General features: G+C 50.2%; 1 protein-coding gene across 1 annotated transcript in view; it reads left to right on the forward strand.

Annotated features, from left to right (window-relative positions):
• The window catches only part of Stpg1 (sperm tail PG-rich repeat containing 1), a 34,594-nt gene continuing 12,183 nt past the window's right edge, over positions 1 to 22,411 (forward strand). The window contains exons 1-5 of the mRNA XM_052175699.1: positions 1 to 79; positions 1,764 to 1,882; positions 9,325 to 9,426; positions 14,147 to 14,317; positions 18,255 to 18,366. Of these exons, the coding sequence (XP_052031659.1) occupies positions 1 to 79; positions 1,764 to 1,882; positions 9,325 to 9,426; positions 14,147 to 14,317; positions 18,255 to 18,366 (583 nt within the window). The remainder of the gene's footprint in view (positions 80 to 1,763; positions 1,883 to 9,324; positions 9,427 to 14,146; positions 14,318 to 18,254; positions 18,367 to 22,411) is intronic.

Consider the following 22,411-nt stretch of genomic DNA (forward strand, 5'->3'; position numbering starts at 1 on the left):
ATGTCCCAGAAATTTGCTAACGCGGACAACATTCTCCTGAGAGAAGACCTTGGCAAACCTAACAAGCATGTTCAGAAAGGTAAATTTAACTTATAACATGTCCGCTCCAGTACCTGAGAGCGCAGGCGCAGCTGTTAGTAAATCCTGGCACTAGCCTCAAGTCCATCCCTTGGGAGTGCATCCCATGGCTTGCTGACTCCAGTATGAAGATGGGAAGAAACCATTAGAAAGCATGAATGGGAAGGGAGGGGGCTTGTCCCTTCAACAACAGCAAAAACCAACACGCTATTTTTATATGTCTATCCAGAACCGTGTTCTTCAGTTTTAAATGTGTAACAGGTCTTGCTTGCTTTATTTCTGACAACTAAGTTCTTATTGCAAGTTTCTGTTCTTTTTACTTGTTTTTCCTCTCTCTGTAGTTGAAATGTGTCTTTTTGTAGGCTGCATGCAGTTGAGTCATTTTCTTCTTAACCAATCTGACAATCCCTATCTTTTAACTGGAATGTGTAGCCCATTAACATTTAATGTGGTTATGACTGTGTTAAGTGTAAGTCTGTCGGTTTGTGATTTACTGTCTGCCCTATCTGCCTATTTTTTATTTGTTCACTCTTTGTATTGAATATTTTAATTTTAAAACATTTATTTTATTTTTATATTTTTAGGTCTGCACACCATGTGCATGCAGTGGTTGAGGAGGCCAGGAGAGGGTTTTGGAGTCCCCTGGAATTTTAGTTACAGATGGTTGTGAGCTGCTGTGTGGGTGCTGGGAATTGAACCTGGGTTCTCTGGAAAGGCAGCCAGTGCTCTTAACCTTGGAGCCATCTCTTCAGTCTCTATTTTAATTTTCCAAAATTATACTTATTTATTTTGTACCTGCATGCTACGGAGCCCATGTGGAAGACACAGAACAACCCTTGGGGATTAGTTCCCTCCTTCTACCATGGAGATCTTGGGGACTGAATTCTTGGCAAGAAAGCCCTTGCCCCACTGAACCAGCCTTTGACCCTGTACTGAATGTTTGTTTTTAATTCAAAGAGGACAGTTTTATTAGAGATTTAAAGAGAAAAGAAAAAGAAAAGAAAGCAGAGCAGAAAAGGTGTACATCTAAACAGCTGCCAGGAGAAGGGAGAAAGCGCCACACTGGCGGTGGAGTTCAGACAACCACAGGGTGTCCCCAGACAGCCACAGGGTGTCCCCAGACAGCCACAGGGTGTCCCCAGACAGCCACAGGGGGAAAGGGGGCTGTGGAGAAAGAGTAAGGACGTCTCAAACTGACCAATATAAGCATCCTCTGGCTCTAGCCAACATCCAAGAGAAAACACAAAACAACAGGAAAGGTTGTATCTTTCTTGAGTGACAAAGATGGGCAGACAGTCTCCCTGCCTCTCACGGCACGGTCCCCGGGGAGGGAATGCCTATTTTGAGTTCGCCTTTGTTTGCTCACTAAGATAACTATTCATTTGGTTGTTTATGTTTGAAACAGTGTCTTATATATTCCAGCCTGGTCTTGTACTTAATATGTAGCCAAAGGTGACCTTAGCTTTCTAATCCCCCTGCCTCCACTATCTGACCACAGCAAATACAGGTGTGAGCACCACACCTAGGTCTCTGTGGTGCTGGGGACAGACCCAGGGCCTGCGCGTGCGCTGTCTACCAACTGAGCTACATTCCCAGCCTAGGATGACTCCACAGTTTTCCTATCGGTTGCTTTGAGCCAACATTGGCAGTCCAGCGCTGACAGAGGGCTTTCTGTTGTTGTCTAGGTTTTACCGCTGCATACCCAACTCAATCCTCCATTCCGTATAGATACAGGACGACAGTAATTCCAGAATCAGAAAAAAAGGGATTTAACAGCCAAGCCAGGAGATTTTATAGCAAAAAGGTAAATGACAGTTGCCTTCAAACTTCTTTGCTTGGATTTTCGCTGTTGTGTTTGTCTATGAACAGCAGAGGGCAGTGTCACCCAAGGGGCTGGACCGTCCTCCGAGGAGCACACTGCCAGTACGGTAAGAACTAGCCTGAATCTCATTGACTGACTTTAGATTAATTGATTGACTTATTTGTTGTGTTGGGGGGTTACCTCAGGCTTTTATGTGTTTTGGAAACAAGCACATAAACTCGGGGTCTTGCTGTGTAACCCAGCTAGCTTTGTATTCAACGTCCCCCTTCCTTGGCCACCTGCCTACCTGAATTGAAATCTGCCTCTGTAGGCAAAGTCATCTTTATTTTGAAAAGAATAAAAATAGAGAATCTTCCACACCTATGTATATATAGCAGAAGATAAAAACCATCCCACTCTGATCCATCAGAGGGAATTACATAGTTCCCTCAGATAACGTGAGAAAACAAGTCTCTAATAAATGTATAATTGTGTTAGTAATGAGCTCCCCTATTTACAAGTTCCTTAAATAGTGTCTGATTAATATTACCAGGTATAGTAAGATGGCTTAGCCTTGAACCCACTTGATGGGGAGAAACCAACTCTGTTAATAATTGCCCTTTGACCTCCTCGTTATGCCATGGTATGTACCCACAAATAAATACATAGATGCGATTAAAAAGTAATGCTATACCTGTGCTGTCTCCATCCAACCCCCTTTTCTCCAGATCTTCAACCCGCGCAAAGATCTGTGTGTTTGCTGACAAGCCTTTATTTAACTTATTCCTGGGCTTTGAGCTTCTCCTTTCTGACCAGCAGGGGGCAGTAGCAGCTCAAGGCATTCCTAGAGTCTTCTCCCCATCCCTCTATCTTCTAAGTAGGACCGGGACAGTAGCATTCCTTTGAAGAAGTGGTCGTCCCGTTACCCCCTGCGGCTCTCTGCAGGAGGCTGTCATCCTCCGACCTCCCCCAGAAGGCAGCGGGGGAGGGGCAGGAGAACCTGGGCTCTGAACACGGGTGAGGTAGCCAGTGAGGGGCCCTGGCGAGGCCCGCAGCCCCAAGCCAGGCTCTTCATTGTGAGCTGGATCTTGGAACTATATAGAGCAGATTTAGTTCTTTCAACCTGGTTACCTCAGGGTTCTGTGAAGCCGGCACTAAGAAGCGCACACACACACACACACACACACACACTTAAAAATCACAGGTGTCTTTCCTCAGGAAGAGAATTTGCTCTGGCATTTATATTCTTCCTTCCTTCCTTCCTTCCTTCCTTCCCTTCTCTAGCTTCTCTGTATTTTAGCTGTCAGGTTTTCTCCCCACTTGCTGTGTGGGTTCCCATTGATCCGTTTTAATGACTGTGTACGTAGTCCACGTCCAGGGCGTTTGCAGCTCAGTTTCCAAGAAAAAGAATAGCAGCTGTCGCCGGCCAATCCCTAGTACGTGTTAAAGCATTTTTAGATCGTATCACTGCTCCCCCAGAACAATACTGAAAGAAAGGGTTTAGTGTCTTCATTTGACATAAGAGGAAACCGAGGCTTAGGGAGGCTGATGACCCACCCTGGGTCACACAGCCCAGCGTTTGCCACATAAGAGGCTCTAAATAAATATTTGCTGAATCAACTTCGAAAGAATTAGGCCTCAACCCAGGCACAGCTCACTCCAAAACCTCTCACTGTTTCCACACCGAGCCACGCCCGCCTTTGTGGCCTTCGAGGCTGTAAATTTAGTTGATGAAAGTCAGCGAGCTTCTGGACCGACCTTGGCAAAACAGTCTGATCTCCAGGGAGGGCAATGAGTGTTCCTAGCCGGGGCGCCATCCGACTTGGCAAGCTCTGAAGACTCTGATCAGGAGCTGAAAGCGCCCCGTGGAATCCCGTGTCTCCTGCCCAGGGGTGCCAGCGCGGCCACCAGCCAGAACTGCGGGATAGCATCAGACACAGGCAGAAACCGCTCAGAAGTTTGGTTCCAAATTTTCTGGTGTGGTGGCATCCATTTGATGGGAAGTCTTTCATCTCTAGCATTTATTTTTTATTTTTATTTTTGCAGAAGCATGGCATCTCTACAGAGATCGCCGTGTTCCCTGTCTCTACCCAGGAGCCTTGAGAGCGGCCACTTGTCCTTTGTGGCCACGGTTTCCTCGTCGGCGACATGAGAGTTAGGATTGCGTAATTACCGAGGCGTTATATAATCCCCCTCGTTGTCCTGGCTACAGAAAACCCGATCCTTCCGTTCTCTGTGCCCATCTCATTTCTCCTTGGGGGGAGGGGGATGAGCACGGAGAAGCAATGCGCCTGCGCGGCATCACCCAGTAATTTAGTGAGGCAACGCGAGTTAACAACAGATTTGAAACCTCCCCTGCTTAAGACAGGAGCCACACACACACCCTGTGCTGAGCCCACGCCCGGCCAACTACTCACCTTGGAGCAATGACCCACTTAGCCCTGCTTTAGTGTGGCACCCTCCGAGGCTGGCACTCACCTTTGCTGCAGCTGAACCGCAGAGCTAGTTTACATTTCCCCTAAGAATCCCACTGCTGGGGTGCCAGTGTGATGGCTGGGGTGGGAGGGGCCTGTTAAAGGGGGAGGGGCCTGTTAAAGGGGAGGGGTCTGTTAAAGGGGGAGGGGCGTGCTAAAGGTACCCACTTCCAGGACTGACTCCTTTGGGTTGTCCTCTGAACCCTGCCCTCCAAGCCATGGCTCACGCGTCCCCCTCACGCTTTCGTTTTGAGACAGGGTTTCTCTGTGTAGCCCTGGCCCTCCTGGCACGTGCTCTGTGTAGACCAGGCTGGCCTGGAACTCACAGAAATCCTGCTTCTACTTTCCAAGCGCTTGGATCAAAGGCTTGTGTCACTACCAGCCAGATTTTTTTGTTTTTGTTTTTGTTTTAAATCTCACCACGGGGACGGTGAGGGTCCAGCACAGACTTGTGTCTAAATTGGCCATTTGGATTGCTAGGAGAAGATTTTATAATTGGTTACAAACGAGTAGCTAACTTAACATTCTTGAGGAGACTTGCCTGTAGGTGACAGAGCCCACTGGACATTTCCTTCTCTGTCAAGTCACTCAACTTCTTCTCTGTCACACTCAGTTTCCCAAGCTCAGTTGCAAGGGCACCGCCTGTATCTGGTTCTTCTCCCTAAAAATTAGGATGTTACACTACATTAGCTCTTCATGGTGGTGTTGATGGCCGGATGACAAACCTGATGCCTTCCACTTGAATGACCACGTGCTTGTAGGACTGTCTTCTAAGTGAGGGCTGCTTAGATTCCAGGGTGAAAGGGCTGGAGAAAGGGCTCAGTGGTTTAGAGCACCTGTGGCCCTCGTACAAGACCGGCGTTCAATTCCCAGCACCCATAAGGTAGCTCGTAGAAACTGACCGTGCTGCAATTCTAGCACCCAGGAAGCTAAGGCAGGACAATCAGCAGCCTTAGTCAAGGCCATCCTTGGTTACGTAGTGAGTTGAAGTTCAGCCTGGGATATAGAAAAGCACTTCAGAAACAAACTAGTGAGCCAACTAAGTTGGTAGTTGTACGGAGACCTACCCTTCCGCTCAGAAGCCAGGGTTGAAATTGTGGTGAAACTATTTAAGGTTACAGAGGAACTCAGACAGAATTGATGGTATTAGATGGAAACCACAGGGTATAGGAAGCCATGCCTCGCTCTAGGCTCTACGGTCAGACCTTCCTCACAGGCCTGGGAAGATGCCCAGGCCCAGGGTCTGAATGCCGGCTCCCTCGTGACCTCTTCAGGCTCATCCCAAGGTCGGGTGGTTAGGGGTCACCTGCCACCCTGACACCTGCAGAGACTGTCAGTCCAATGAGCGCTCTAAGTGCTTCTCCACCGAGTGTCACCCCAAGTGTGTGCTGGCCGAGAGGGGGAGGGGACACACCTACCACCCATTGCTTGCTCAGTCCCATGCCCACAGATGGCCCTGGCCCTGTGGCTCTGGGCAATCGAGTCTATTCTGGGTCTTTTCTCTTTTCTTTCTTTCTTCCTTTCTTCCTTTCTTTCTTCCTTTCTTCCTTCCTTCCTTTCTTTCTTCCTTCCTTCCTTCCTTCCCTCCCTCCTTCCTTCCTTCCTTCCTTCCTTCCTTCCTTCCTTCCTTTCTTTCTTTCTTTCTTTCTTTCTTTCTTTCTTTCTTTCTTTCTTTCTTTCTTTCTTTCTTTCTTTCTTTCTTTCTTTCTTTCTTTCTGTCTTCTGAGGTGTCTCATCTAAGAGACCGAGGGGATGGATGAGTCCTGTTCCAACTTCCGGCAACTTCCCAAGGCCCCTGTTCTTTCTCTGTGCCCGTGGAGTCCCTCTGGTGGTTTTGTGACCTAACAGTGAGAAGCTAATCAAGCTCTTCCCTCTGCTGTAGCCTCCACTGTAAATATTCCTACAACGGCTGAGTTCAATGACCTCGGTGAGGTTTTTTTTTTTTTTAAGATTTATTTATTTATATGAATACACCATTACTTTCTTCAGACACACCAGAAGAGGGCATTAGATACCATTACAGATGGTTGTGAGCCACCATGTGGGTGTTGGGAATTGAACTTAGACCTCTGGCAGAGCAGTCGGTGCTCTTAACCGCTGAGCCATCTCTCCAGCCCCTCGGTGAGGATTTTAATGGCCCCCTTCACAGGCCAGCTCCAGCATGCTTCGGCCCAAAAGATTCTCTCTTGGACCCTCATCAAGAGTAAATTTCATCCCCTCAGGCTAAACAGTGACACCCCTATTCCCGTTTGCTTTGGATGGATGTCCAGCAAAGTTGTCAGATTTAGCAAAGACAAATACAGGTGCTTGGATCAATTGGAATTGCAAATAGGTAATTATTTTTAGCATAAGTATGTCCCAAATACTTCATGGGCTGTACTTAAGCAAAAACAGCTAGCTGTTGTTTGTGATTCTAATTTAACTGGGTAGGTTGAGGCAGAGCAGTAGGTGGGTGTGTGCAGATAGACCGGGAGCTAGAGAGATGTCTCCCTTGCCCACTGTTTGTACCTCTAAGGTCACATATCAGGGTCTGGGGAGATAGTTTAGCAGTTAGAGTACTTGCTCTTGCAGAGGACCTGGGTTCAATTCCTAGCATCTACCTGACAGCTCACAACTGTTTATATCTTCAGTTCCAGAGGACCCAATACCTTCTTCTGGCGTCCACGGGCGCTCCATAGGCACACACGTGTTTCACATACATACAAGCAGGTGACACATATATACATCATCCGTATAATTACTAACACTACAACTCCTGCTGCAGATGGGGACCTGGAGCCTCACTAGGATCCCAGCACCTTAGATTTATAGATAAGGAACTAAAGCCCAGTGAGTGTGGCGACTTCCTGGAGATCAAGCTGACCAGCACTGAGAACAGACATTCCAATTCACAGCCCTGGGGAAGGATTTTCCCTTCATCCTTACAGTCTCACCCGAGAGGCAGTGGGTGTCCGTGGTTGGAAGACTCTATCCTGAGACTGCCTAGGTCTTTGCCCCTTGTGCAACATTAGGACATCTCTCTTTTGACCCCCATCTCCTCAGTGAGACAGTCATTGTGGAGTCTCAGTGTGCTGTTGGGGAGAGTGTGCAAACCACACCCTGGGAAACTGACCTGCCTGCAGTTGTCTCGCTTCTGACTCTTGGCCTGGGAGGCTGAGTCCCCTGCTCTTCTTCTCACTGCCTGCTTCAGGTGTGTGTGTGTGTGTGTGTGTGTGTGTGTGTGTGTGTGAGTGTATGTCTCAACTGTGTGTGCGTATGTATGTGTGTGTGTTTGTCTCACTTGTGTATATGTGTGTGTGTGTAACCTGTGTATGTGTCTTACCTGTGTGTGTGTGGTGTGTGTTTGAGTGTGTATATGTGTGTGTGAGTGTATGTGTGTGTATGTCTCACTGGTGTGTGTATGTATATGTGTGTGTTTGTCTTACCTGTGTGTGTGTGTATGTGCATGTGTATGTCTCACCTGTGTGTGTATGTGTGTATGGTATGTATGTGTGTGATTGTGTATATGTGTGTGTCTCACCTGTGTGTTTGTGTGTATGTGTGTAGTATGTATATGTATGAGTGTGTATGTGTGTGTGAATGTACATATGTGTGTGTGTGCATGTATATCTCACCTGTGTGTGTATGGATATGTATGTGGTATGTATGTGTGTGAGTGTATATGTGTGTGTGAGTGTGTGTATGTGTATGTGTCAGGATGTGTGTGAGTGTATGTGTGTGTGAGTATGTGTATGTGTGTGGTGTGTATGTGAGTACATGTGTGTGTGTGTGTGCACCACACTTCTGTTCCAAATCCTGCTAACAGCAGCTTTGCCTCTCTTCTTTATAATCAACTCCAGTCACTCTGTTCCCACTCTCCAGATTGGGAAGTTCTGGAAGGTACCAGTGGTACATCAAGCTCCCTGGCCGGACGAGGCGGCCAGGACAGGAGAGTCAGGATGTATCTGGACTTACAGAGTGGTGCTAACAAACAAACTCTGGAATCAGGGCCCAGTGGTTCAAATCTGGGGCTCACTGCTTGTGGCCCCACATGCCTGGCTTCTGGTTTTTTAGGTGGCTTTGGTGACAGACCCAGTTCCGAGAGCACACACCGTGTAGTCAGCATTTGGACTTTGGACAAAGTCATCTGCATGTGCCTCCTCTGTGAATCGGGGACTGTAATCCCTTCCTCACTGGGTGGTGGTGAACATGGGATTAGTGCTGAAGCGCTCCCCTCCCGGCAGCAGGCAGGCCCAGGAAGCTCCGCGCCATGATGACATCTCTCCTCATTCTGTGTCACTTGCTCCTCCGGCTTCTGTCATCTCTGGCATCCCCTTAGTAACTAGCACAGAAAGAGGCTGGAAGCTTCTGGAAGCTCACATAGCTTGCAGCAGCAGCAGAGCTGGCTCTGAGCACGGCTTCAGCTGACTGCTCCCCAGTACCCCAGCTTCAAGTTACCCTTGGGCCCCATGGGCGCCTCATTTTGTCTCCAAGTTCAAGATGGCCTCGTTTGGAATGAAGATTGTTTTCGTTTCCTTTTGCTTTATAAACAGAAACACTCCCCAATTTCCCTTCTTAGAGGCCTCAGGAGGAACTGACTCAGGTGGGGTGTGGTTACCGTAAAATCGGTCACCCGCCCCTTAGTTCAGGCTTGGCTGACCCGGTCCACGAAGGCTGGCGAGCACACCAGAACATTTCCCTAATGACAGGAAAAACAAAGTCTCCCCACAGCAGAGTCACCTTAGAACTCAGGACAGCAATTCTGTGGAAAGAGCGAGGGCTTCTGGAGACCCAACCTGAGTTAGAATTCCAGCCCTGCCCATTGGTCACTGAGGTGGAGATTGGGCAAGTCAGGGAAAGGTTGTCACCCCTGTCATGGTGGAGCCAGCCCTGGAGGATTAGAGAGAGGCTTAGCACTAATGGATTGAAGGCTGGGGGCGAAGCGTGTTGAAGTCACCGTGCCCAGTGACACTGCATTCTTGTCCTCCTCAGGATGACATCCCGGGCCCTGGGTTCTACAACGTCATCCACCAGTCTCCAGTGTTCAACAGTGTCTCTCTCTCCAAGAGAGGAACCTGCACTTTCCCCTCCACGGTGAGAGCCCCAGGGTGTTGACCGGTCAGTAATTCCCCTGTTTACTGCATAATGACACGTTGGGCACATGCTCCTTTCTCTCCAGACATCCCTGTCCTGATTGAGACAGCAACCACTTCCTGCGATTTCACAAAGGTAAATCCGACCCCGTGACCTTACGCCGTTCATCTCCGTGGATGTGTGTGGATGAGGGAGGAAGAGAAACTAGGCCTTGGTTGTCCAGCGAGAGAAGCAGGTGTCTCCCTGACGCTCTGAGGCATGCCGGGGAAACTGCTGTGTCGCCCTGAAAGGAAAATGAGTCTTAACACTTGTTCATATAACTGGGTTGTTCAAATCATTGGGAATTTGGATGAACAACAACAACAACATCCTAGGGGCAGTTTGATGGCTCAGAGGATAAGAGGTACGGGCTGCCAAAGCTGATGGCCAGAGTTGGTTTGCTGAGAGCCACACAGTAGGAGAGAGCTGACCTCTGACCTCCACATTCTCTATACTGGACTCAGGGTGTGGATATCACTGCCTCCTAGGAGAGAGAGAGAGAGAGAGAGAGAGAGAGAGAGGCACACACACATGTGCACACAAAGAGACAGAGATGACCAGACAGTGACACAGAGAGACAGATTCACAGAGCAAGTGAGACAGACAGACATGCCGACAGACAGACAGAGACAGAGAGAACACACAGTCCATGTGCATGAGAGAAAGAAGAGAGAGAGAAGGAGGGAGAGAGGAGAGAGAGAGAGAGAGTAAGAGTAAGAGTGAAGGAAGAGAACACACACTGGGCCTGAGATACAGGGACCCCCGCTCCTTCTGGGACCCCACCTTGGTTGAGGATTCTTGCAGTCAAGCATGTAAACGAAACAGCTGTGACTCTGAGCTGACGTGGGTAAAGGCTGCTGCTCTGCCTTCTGTTTTGGTGTGTATGCCGAGGATGGCACTCAAGGCTCTAACCACTAAGCTACAGCCTCAGCCTTAAGGGAAGTATGGGGGGGGGGGCGGGGGAGAGCCAAGCCAGAGCCTTGCCTGAGGTGGAGCCAGCAGGGCCAGACTGACATCCGTAGACTACGTGTGCCTGCCTGTCCTGTAAAGGCTACGACAGTGTCTTACACAGGTGCACACGATGTCTGACACCAGGGGTCGTTTTCTCATTAATCTCACACAAAGGGACCATTTAGGGCCGGCCAAACGCAGCCACCTCTGGCTGGGAACTGGACTGGCAGTGGGGAATGTTCAGGAGCAAACTGACTTTGGAGTGAAGGCTCATGGTCTCTGAGCCCTCAGCAAAGTCACAGGATAGCCAGGCCTTTAGCTCCGAGTCAGGAGAAAGACTCCCCCCCCCAAAGCAACCATCAAGGTGCCGCTGTGTTGCAATGCCCCAGCATCAGCCACAGGCCTGGAGGCCCGATCCTGACTCAGCTGTGGAGCCCGAATGTGACCTCAAGCACGTCACCCTTCCCAGTTGCTTCAGAGACTCCCCAGAGGCTCTGGACAAATTGCAGCAGCGAGAAAGGCTTTGACATTACCGAACATTGTAAGCAAGCAGGCGCCAGCCCTGCCAGCCCCGAGTCACACTTCAGACTGCCACAGCGCCCTGAGAACTCCTCTGTCAGACCTCGCACTCCCGCCCTACCATGAAGGGTCCAGATCAGTGACACAGTGGACCAGGACTCTGCCAGGCTTCACTGGCCATGGCTTTTGAGTGCTTCAGCTATCCAAGAGAGAAGGCTCAGAAGGTCCGAGGGTCACACAGTCCAATCAGGCCTTTCACCCCTTAAAAAAATGACCCAGAAGGAAGTGGGGGGGCTTCTCTCTTCGATGGCCCTAAGAGTCAAGTCAGCTTTATATTTCTCTCTCTCTCTCTCTTAATTTTAATTTATTTACATTTCAAGTGTTATCCCTTTACCTGGTTTCCTCCTCTCCCAGAAACCCCCTCTCCTATCCCCCCTGCTTCTATGAGGGTGTTCCTCCACCCTCATAGAAGCACTCCCACCTCCCCACCCTCGCTTCCCTTACAATGGGACATCTATAGGACCAAGGACCTCTCCCCACCTTGATGCCTGACAAGGACGTCCTCTGTTGCATATGCAGCCGGAGGCGTGTATGTGCTCTGGGTTGGTGGCTTAATTCCTGGGAGCTCTGGGGGTAGGATCTGGTTGGTTGACGCTGTTGTTCTTCCTATGAGGTTGCAAACCCCTTCAGCTCCTTCAGTCCTTTCTCTAACTCCTCCACTGGAGGACCCTGTACTCAGGGTTGGCTGCGAGCATCTGCCTCTGTATTTGTAAGTCTCTGGCAGAGCCTCTCAGGAGACAGCGATATCAGGGAAGCCTTTCTTAGCATCCAAAATAGTGTCGGAGTTTGGTGACTGTATCTGGGATGGATCCCCAGGTGGGACAGTCTCTGGATGGACTTCGACTTTATAGTTCTTGTTTTAAATACAAGGCTTGTTTTTAATTAGGTGTGTTGAGTAGGGGGATGAAAGTAATGCACACAGGAGTTGCAGTACCTGCAGAGGCCAGCAGAGGGTACCAGGTCCCTAGAAACTGGAGTAATAGGTCAAGGGTGCTTGTGGGTGCCAGGGATAGAGCCCAAGTCCTCTCCTGAAGTGCTGGGATGTCTGAGCCATCCCTGCAGTCTCAGCTTTATACTTGTGAATGCTTGAGTTCCTTTATTCTTGGGATGGGGTCCTAAGGGTTTGTAATACCTGACTGTAGCCCCACACTGTCCAGCTTAAATGAGAGACAGAGAGCCTTTTCCCCACTCCTGGATCCCGAGACTTGGATCCTCCCACCTCAGAGAGAGATCGTAAGAGCCCAGAAGGTATGTGCTTAGGGTGAGGCCGTCCCAAAATGTCCATGGGCTTATAAATTCTACACACTTCCTCATGACTGTCAGGGGGACAACGCCCAGCCTTTTGAGAAGACTTGTCATCCCTCAAAGTTCAAATGGTATAAAGCACCTCATTAAGGCACTCCGAGTTTTTATTCTAGAATCCTCTACGACTCTGACCAGGAAGCTAAATGAGGCAGATGGGTGGGGACTTTGGTGGCCTCTCTGGGTTACCACTGCACAGCGGAGTTAGTAGTATGTGTTGGGAGAAGTTCTCGAATGCCAGCATGGGGCTGAGTGGGGACCATAGGCCTGGCAGGTAAATGCAGGGTGCAGGGCTGGGGAGTGGGTGCTGCTAGCACCAATCCTATCCGGGTGCCGCAGAGAACTCGGCATCCCCGGGAAGTTTTTAGAACACCCCACCCCAACCCTCAAACTTAAAAGTAACAAGTCTCTGAAGGCAAGAAAGATACCAGGATGGGAAAGAAACACTCGCAATTTCTCTAGGGCCGAGCTTTTGAACGTCATGTCTGACCTTGGTCACCAGGTGGAGACAGACTGCCTGACTGAACATGTAGGTCCCACACCACTTCAGTAGCAGAGCTGAGTTTCTAGGTAACCGATTGGCCAAAAACCAAAGGCTGCTGACAGAACACTGGGGAGCAGCACAACTTGAGCTTGGGTTTGAACCTGGGTCAGAATCCAGACTAGCACAGCCCTGCTTCTGCTGAAACCCCTACCCCCATACCACCGTTGAGAGCCATCCCTGCCAGCCCCCTCAAAGGCGGCGGGGGCAGTGGCTCAGCCGCCCCTGAGCCTGTGCGGTTATTGACCTCCACTGAGTGGAGAAACCCCATGCGGTGTTCCCAAGCATTTCACGGTAAAACCATGGGAACTTTCTTGTTTTATCAGGCTCCAATACCAGCCATGCTGTCATAGGGGAAAGAGATTTTATCGTCGAGTTTCTATGGCTTTTGCCCCCATTCATCTGACAAACACTGGTCGTGTTTGTTTTTGAACTGAGAATACTTTACTGTGCGTTCTGGGAAGGGCTGGAATTGGTTCTGTTGAAACATAAGTGTTTCAGGGTTTTATTGATACAGTGATTTTCTGCTGTTCTGGATGATATTTATTTATTTATTTATTTTTGAGACAGTGTCTCACTGTATAACTCAGGCTGGCCTCCAATTTTCAGTCATCCTGTCTCTGCCTCCCGGATTCTGAACCACATGTGTGCGCCCCTCTACCTGGCGAGAACACAGTAGGGAGGGGAGGCGTGAGTGAGCTGTCGTCTCTGAGCTTCCCTGTCCCTCCCAGAAGCAGCTCCCTGAAAACACCATGGGGAGCCATCTCACCTTTCCTGTCCCAGGAGTCACCCCACAGCTGATGAGGCGGGCATCGTGGTGGGGCACGGGGCACTGGGAAAATGAGATGCCGGGAAAATAATTCTCTCCAGGTCCCAAACAGGTGACGAATACTTTGAGTTAGTTTACAGAAGTCAGAACGGGTCTGAACTTGTAAATCCCGAGAATGAGCCGTCTGAGCTCGAAGTCTGATTACCACTGGCACTAGCTATGATCTCGCCTCTTAAGGACAAACTCACTTGTTGGGCCTGGTGGCTCGTGCCCAGCACCCTGGCACTCCCAAAGTGAGGCGGGAGGAAGGCTGCAAGTCTGAGGCTAGCCTGCTGCAAGTCTGAGGCTAGCCTGGGCTATACAGTAAGCTCTAGGCCAACTTGGGCTACAGACAGAGGCCCCGTCTCAACAAATAATCGGACAAACAAGCAAACCAGCAATCAAATAACAGTGGCCTGGAGGCAGGGACCTTAGCCGTTGACCTGTCCTTCACAGCCCCCGGGCCCCTTGGCAATGCTAACTCTCCTCTTCTTCCTCAGTGTGCCCGGCTGGGCACCGTCATCTCTAAAAATCCTGCTGCAAACGCATATACCATCCGGTCGGAGTTGGTTTCCAAGAAGGACTTCAGCAATTCCTGTTCCAGCATGTTCCAGCTGCCAAGCTTCATGAAAGTGGTCAAGTCTGAAACCCCTGCCCCAAACTATTACAACGTAAGGTCATCAGCTGCCCTTGCCCAGAGCCCGGGTTGAGAGGGTGGGTTGCCAACGGGCAGGGAGGGGCATGAGGTATGGGGGGCAGCATTTTAACACCAAGGGTCAGCCAGAGAGCATTTGTGAGCAAGCTGGGGTGGGGGTGGGGTGACCCTGAAGAGTGGGCAATGGTGGTGGGCAGCAGGGAGTGACAAGGAGCTCCCTGTTTCCACTCAGCCTTGTACAGACCAGCCTGTCAGGGACGTGACTGTCCCCTGTCATAGCAGGTACATACTTAGCACTTCAATTTAGAATTTGATAAGAAAAAAAAAAACCCAAAACCCAACTTCTTTCTATATCTGAAAGTTGCTAATGTTTCTGTTGTTGGCTTTTTGAACAACGGATTGGAAGAAAGTCCAGAGGGAAGAGCATGTACAAAGGTCCTGAGACAGGAAAGGAGTTAGTTCATCGGGGACTGCAGGGTCAGAGAGTGATCTGAGCCAGGAGGCTGACGGAGAAGAAGGCACACAGGCAGGCAGCGGCTATCTCAGTGACGCTCCGAAGACCCCGGGCAGAGTTTGGGCTTTGTTCTCTGTGCCTTGGGAAACCCCCAGTAGGCAGTGGGAAGGGTGGGACATGAGCTGAGGAAGGTTCTAGAACACCTCCTCCAGCCTGCACTGTGGATTCTGGGAGGAGATGATTAACGTTTTCAGGAGAAAGGAAATGTGTGTCCAGGAATGATCTGTGCAGGTGCAGATCATTGAGAGAGAGAGAGAGAGAGAGAGAGAGAGAGAGAGCCCCCAGGCCAGGACACCTGGGAGCCAGGCTCAGCTCTGTCACCGTGAGCACCCCCCTGTGTCCTAGGTTGCAGCAGAAGGGTGACACAGCTGGAGCCTGGAAGAAGAGACGCTTCCAGGCCTCTGTGCACATCCTTGTACTTCCCCACAGGGCCCTGGACACACCAGCATGTGATAAATGTCTCTCATCAAATGAGTGGCCTCTGGGCACAGGCCCCTGTTAGTCTGCAAATGACCAAGGTCCAGAGCAGAGTTGTTTCTTTCTGACAGTACATGCATGTTGTGTGTACGTGTATGTGCACGTGAGGGTGTTTTCCTCAACTGCTGTCTATCTTAGATGATGATGATGATGATGATGATGATGATGATGATGACTACGATGATGTTTTTGAGAAAGGGTCCTTGGTGACTGGCTGGTCAACGAGTCTCCAGGATCCTCCTGACTCTACTTTCCCAAGATGTGTGCCACTGTCCCTTTTAAAAAAATATATGTATATACATATATATACATATACATATATATATGAGTATATTTTTGCTGCCTTTGGATACTCCAGAAGAGGGCATCAGATCTCATTACAGATGGTCATGAGCCACCACGTGGTTGCTGGGAATTGAACTCAGGACCTCTGGATGAACAGCCAGAGCTCTTAACCGCTGAGCCACCTCTCCAGACCATGTGTGACTTTTTATGACGAGTGCTGTGGATGCAAATTCGGGCTCTTAGGCTTATGCAGAAATCCTTTTAATGACTAAGCTATTTCTCCATGGAGTGCCTGGATCTTGTTCACGGTTGTTTTAAGGTGACTGAAAGTAACACATTTATACTCTGAGTAATATACAACTAAGCCCTATGGAAACCCAGCATACAGAGATATAGAGTAGATTTTTCTTATAATTCTACTTCTCTTTATTTAAAAAGTTTATTTTTTAAGTGTGTGTGTGTATATCTGATGTGTGTATGGTGTGTGTGTGTGTGTGGTGTGGTGTGTGGTATGTGGTGTGTGTGGTATATGTGTGTGTATGGTGTGTGTGTGTGTGTGTGTGTGTGTGTGGTATACTTTAGTGCAGGTGCCCTTGGAGGCCAGATCATCCATCCATCCCTTGAAGCTGGAGTTACAGGCAGTAAGTAAGAGGTGTGGTTGCTGGGAACCGAACTCTGGTCCTCAGCAGGAGCAGTGTATGCTCTTCACTGCTGAAGCGTCTCTCCTGTCCCATGTCAGTTCCGTTATAATGTGTGTTCCCAAGGCAAATGTCACCAAGAGCCAGGTGCAATTTCCTCAGGGGCTTCTCACATGCATACATGCATACACATAGAGACACACACACACACACACCACACACACACATATCACACACGCATACACACACACCACATATATATACACATGTACACACATGCACACACAGATACACCACACACAGACACACACACAGACACACACACACACACATACACACACACACACACACACCACGCATATACCATACACACAGACACCTGCCCCCCTTCAGTTTTGAAGTCACCCTGCTGTCAGGGTCCAGGTGTATTTTCTGCTCAGCTATATCTGGAGTTCCTCTCTTGGAGGGTTTACAACTCAGCTTTGTTCTGTGCTTACCTGCTGAGTATTTTCTTAGTCTAATGGAGAAATCATTCTGCCGACTCACAGGTATACAAAAATGTTCCATTTTCCACAGGTTTCTGTCTGGGTAAAGAACAAAGGTGGGGAACTGCTTTGTCTGCAGGAGGTTTTCCCCCAGCCCAGAGCACAATGACAGGGACACCAGGCAAGCAGCCGAAAGGCCGTAATCCCGTTAGCCATGCTGTGCTCTGAGCGAGCCTGGCCTCAGCCTGGGCTTTGCTTTTGGAGTCCTTCGCCGTGCAGGTGTTGTTATTTCCTCTCTGGGCCTGGTCCTCTCCTGTCCAGTAATTAGCCTGCCCATCTGGGCTTTGTGCAGGAACTCCCTGCATGCAACCTGCCATCAGGACCCTGGGAAAAGCTACACTCCTCGGCCGCTGTGAGCACAAAACCGAAACGCCACCTGCATTTCTCAAGAAACTTTTTTTTTTTTAAACAAAGAAGTACCCGGGAGGATCAAGCCATCCCAGCCCCCAGCAAATAGTTTCACTCATTCAGCAAATATTTCCCAGCACTCTTGAACACAATTTTTTATTGCTTCTGTTATCTAAGGAATACAGGAGACTGACTACAAATTGGTACTTCAAATATTTGTGATGCGTGCGTAACAGAAGAATGATCTCAGCCTCCTCCCACCCTGAGACCCAGCCCCTCCCCCTTATCATTTCTAGAGGTCTGAACCCATGGAACGCTCTCATATGTAAATTGCGTGGATCAGCCAAAATTCTTAATTTCTGGTCCATCCAGAAAAGCAGAGAGAGGAGAGCGACTGCAGACTTGATTAGAATCTTGACCGACGGGGCTGCGGGCAACCCCAGATGCTGTGGGTAGAGCTCTGTTTGTATAGGGAAGAATGTAGCCAGGGACCAAGTGAGGGACAGGAGGACTTGTCCTGGAAAGGGTTTAAAAAAAAAAAATGACAGCAAGCAAAATGAAAACACGCGTAACAGGCTCACACACTCAGCAAAACCCCTTCCCCCAAGGGCAGTGGGTGCAGCTGGCCCGTGGTGCACAAGACCCCAGCACTGAGAAGAAACCAACAAACAGACCCCTAACTTTCTCTGGATGGTCTGTGATGTCTTCTCCTGACCCTCCAACAATGCTCCAAAACAGAGCGGGGATCACCGGGTGCATTTTACAGAGAGAGAGAGAGAGAGAGAGAGAGAGAGAGAGAGAGAGAGAGAGAGAGAAACTCAGGCTTAGAGAGACGAGACCTTCTGAGCAGGGCCACACAGCCTTGGCAAGGTCTTCAGGTTTCTCTCTTAGACTCCTAGCCGTCCTCTAGGTTCTCCCTGGTGTGCGTGGGTTGCCTGTGCGCGCGTGCGCATGTTTGTCACAGACCACTTGGACTCTGTAGATGATAAGGTCACAGCCATAGCCACATTTTTCAGCTCATGTCAATTCTCCTTCCAAGAAAGACGGGTTGAAATTTGACTCATATTTGCCACCTGTCCAGGCAGGGTGACAAAGAAAGAGGGCACGTGGCCACTGATCATGCGGGGTGGATTTTCTCCCACACAGGCCTCCATCGCCTCCTGCAAACAGAAAAACAATGTCTGCGCTCGAGCCGGGTTTCTATCGAAAACGCCGAGAGGATTCATGCCCTCGTCTGGGTCTGGAGGGCCAGCCCCAGGTAAGCAGCTGCCTGGCTTTGCCCTTGACTTTGGGTCCCTGCTGTGGCTTGCGTGTTCTGGGCGCCTCTCTACAGGGAGCCTGTTCAGAGGAAGCTTGGTTGTGGGGTTGGGGGTCATGGAGAGGAAAGGGACCAGTGGCTCTGCGCATGTCCGCTAAGCTAAGTGGCCATCTTGGACTTTCCGGACCAGGCACAGCAGTTCTTGGGCAGCCAGGTGGAAAAGTGGCCTCGGCAGGCTACTAACAGGGAGGGAGAGAGAAGGTGACACTGCCACAGAGGCCACTTCACCATCCTCTCCTAAATGGCCAGGTGCTGGCTGCATTTATTCCACAGGGAGATTTTTGCCTGCCTGTGCCCATAGTCCCTGGAAGAAGATGCTCAGAGAGTTTACAAATACTTGTCCAGAATCACAAGACACTAAATAGCACACCTGAGCCCAAAGGTGCCTGACCAGGCGCCTGCTTCCCTTCGGATCCTTGGTGCCTTCCGGAACCTGAATCCAGGAACACATCCGAGCTTGCCTGTATTCCAAAAGGTGGCGGCACCCCTGTGCGCCCACACTTCCAACCCTAGAGCCTCAGAAGAGTCCGCACAGCCTGACCTCACCAGCCTTACCCAGCCAAGCCTGGAACTTTGGGACCCAGAATCCAGAGGAGGGGCAGGGAGGCGTTGGGTGTGGAGAAAATTGTAGGGCATGTCAGATTTCAGCAAATCCAGATTAAAGCCAGAAGATCAGGCTGAAGCTGAGTAACAAAATCAGCGCTAATTAGGAGGCTCAGCACAGCCGCAGCCGCAGCGCCCACCCCTGGCACCGTCCATACAAAGGCCTCCTTGTTTGTTTACACAGTGGAACAAAGCAGCACCCTTGGGGCTTAGCCAGGGGCCCCACCACAGAGCCCTGGGACCTGGCATCTGTCAGCACGCCCTCTCAGAGGCTACCCAGGGTCCCCTGTAACAAAGAATTGGGACCCAATGACTCCTCAGCACAGGGGAGCATTCCTCTTGTTCTCACAGAGGGCATCCAGCCTTCCTCCCCATGTCCTGACGGTACTGATGTCTTACAGCATTTTACCACTTAGTCGAAAGAAAAGTAAAATCTTAGAGCAAAGCCAGCCTCTTGGAAGACAGAAGCTGGAAGATCCCCTGTGAGGCCAGCCAGGGCTGTAAAGCAAGACTTGTCTCTGGAACAAAAGCCCAGACAGCACAGTCAGATTCTACAGTGCCTTAGACCCTTGAACTGTCGTCCCCATGATGCCACCGCTACTAAGATTGTTCCCACCTTTCTGGATCCCACCAGTTCTACTGAATTTCTTTCCTGGCGTGACCCCTCTTGGACCCCCCTCACCCTGCCCTGATTTCTCATCCTGGTCACTTAGACAGTGATGCCAGATGTCATATAGACTTTCAAGCTTCTTGTGTATGTATTCTTGCATATCTCTAAAAGTGTATTAGTATGTGGCACCTGTAATCCCAATGTTTGGGAGACTGAGGCAGGAGAATTGTTATGAGTTTTCCTTTTTTTAAAAAAAAAAGTGGGTGGGGCAAAGTGCTTGCTCTTGCTGAAAACAGACACAAGGACCTGGGCTCTATGATCAAGTAAAAAAGCCCTGTGGGGAGGCAGGTTCCTGTGGTGCCAGAATTGGGGAGGCAGAGACAGGAAGATCCTCGGGGGTGGGGGGCAGCTAATCTAGCCAAACCTGGAACTCTAGGTTCAGGGAGCGATCATGCGGGTGGTGGTGATGATGATGATGATGATGATGATGATGATGATGTGAGAGCTGACAAGATGGCCCTGCAGCTAACAAGACGGTATTTGTTGTCTAGCCTGTTGCCCTGAGTTCAGTCCTCAGGACCAAATCTCTGATCTCCACGCATGTGAGGTGGTAATCTGTAAACATACAACACTGCCATCAGTAAACAAATGAAAAGAACTGTAAGAAGCAGAGGGGGGCTGGGGAGGGGCCGTCTGGCCTGCACGTGCACCAGCGCACGCCGACGTGCACACACTAACACAAGCGTAGGCACACAAAAGATAACTAAGAGCACACTCAAGCAAACTCCCAAGCCATGCACAGGTGGCCCAGGTGGCCCTCTGGCCTGTGAGAGTCACCAGGGAGCTGGCCCGCCCCTGCTGGCCTAGTCCCCGTGATGCTGCTCGCTCACAGCATGCCCAGCTTTATGTCTAGAGCGCCTCCTCTGTTGAGTGATTCCCTCATTTCTGACTGATGGGAAGTCTGGGGTGAGACTGCTCCCTGCTCTCCCCTCCGGCTCAGGCCGTCCTCCCCCGCCCCCTCGGCTCAGGCCATCCTCCCTCCGGCTCAGGCCGTCCTCCCCCCCTCCCACCCCCCCCACCCCCCCACCCCCGCTCAGGCCGTCCTCCCCTCCGGCTCAGGCCGCTCCCCCCCCCCCCCCCCCCCCCCCCGCTCAGGCCATCCTCCCCCCCCCCCGCCCCCCCCGGCTCAGGCCGTCCTCCCCTCCGGCTCAGGCCGTCCTCCCCTTCTCGGAGTTTTGTGGACAAATGAAGTGGATTTGATTGTGGTTTCTTTTTATATATGTGAGTAACATTGTTCAGACGCACCAGAAGAGGGCATCAGATCTCTCTACGGATGGCTGTGAGCCACCATGTAGTTGCTGGGATTTGAACTCAGGACCTGTGGAAGAGCAGTCAGTGCTCTTAAATGCTGAGCCATCTCTCCAGCCCTGATTGTGGTTTCTTAAGACCAAGATCGTGGGACCTGGGCTCTAGGGCAGGGGTCCTCAGCCTTCCTGACACCGTGACCCTTTACTACAGTTGTGCATGTCGCAGCGATCCCCAACCATACCATCATCCCCGTTGCTACTTCAAAACTGTACTGTTTGCCACTGTTATGGGTTGTAGTGTAAAGACCCATGTTTTCAGATGATCTTCGGTGACCCCTGTGGAAAGGTCATTTGACTCCCAGAGGGGTCTCGACCCACAGGTTGAGAAACACTGCTTTAGAGGGAGCTGGTCTTTTTTTCCCCCCATGCAGCAGATTCTTGGTAACATTGTGCAGGGGCTGAGGAGGTGAGGCAGTGGTTCAGAGCATTTGCTGTTCTCCCAGAGGACCCAAGCTCAATTCCCGGCATCCATTTCAGCTGTTCACAGCTCTAGGGGATTCCAACCCTAAGAGATCCGACCCTTCCAGGGACCCTTGAACTCATTCATCCACATGCAAACAGAGACACCTAAAAATAATAAACTTAATTTTTTTTTTAAAGAACCTATTGCTTGGGGGCTGAGAAGGTGGCTCCTCAGGTAGGGTACTTGCAGTATGGGCAGGATGATCTGAGATTAAATCCTTGTTACCCATGTAAAAAACTGGGTGTGGACACACATGCGCCCATAACTCCAGTGTTGTGTAGGGCAGAGACAGAGAAACTGCTGAATTTTATTGGCCCCCAGCCTAGTTAGAGAGAGATCTCTGTTTTAAGGAAATAAGGCAGAAAGTGGTAGAAAGAACAAGGGAAGGGGTCTTGTGTGAACACAGACATGCATATCTGCACATACATGTATGTGTACATAACAGACATAAACATACACAGGCATATAGGTACATAGACACACAGATACATAGATATACACAGACACATAGACACACACACACACAGAAACACACACACACACCCTTTTCTTACTATACATACGCGAAGGTTTCATTCAGCTATTGGAACCGTCCTGTTCCCAGAAGACTGAGTGTTCTTACTCTATTGAGGGGGGAGCTGTGTCAGCATGGGCTGCACCAGTATTGGGGTGTTCCTTAGGTGTCTGGCTGGCTGGAAGTCCTCTGGCTAGTTAATTCCTGTCTCTGGAATTAACTGCAGGGCCCTGGGTATGGTTTGAAACAGTGAGACCCACCCAGCCGGGCTGCTCTGAGGCTGATGGGTTGAAGTGCATTCTCCAAATGTCAGGCCTGACTGTCAGCCCACACAGGCAACCTTTCCAGTTGACCCACTGAGATGACACTGTCACCATGTCCACTGTGAGGTGCCTGTGGCGGTGAGGAGTCAGTGGCAGGCACTGCTT

The sequence above is a fragment of the Apodemus sylvaticus genome, chromosome 3 (assembly GCF_947179515.1).
Source record: "Apodemus sylvaticus chromosome 3, mApoSyl1.1, whole genome shotgun sequence".
Taxonomy (NCBI): Eukaryota; Metazoa; Chordata; class Mammalia; order Rodentia; family Muridae; genus Apodemus; species Apodemus sylvaticus.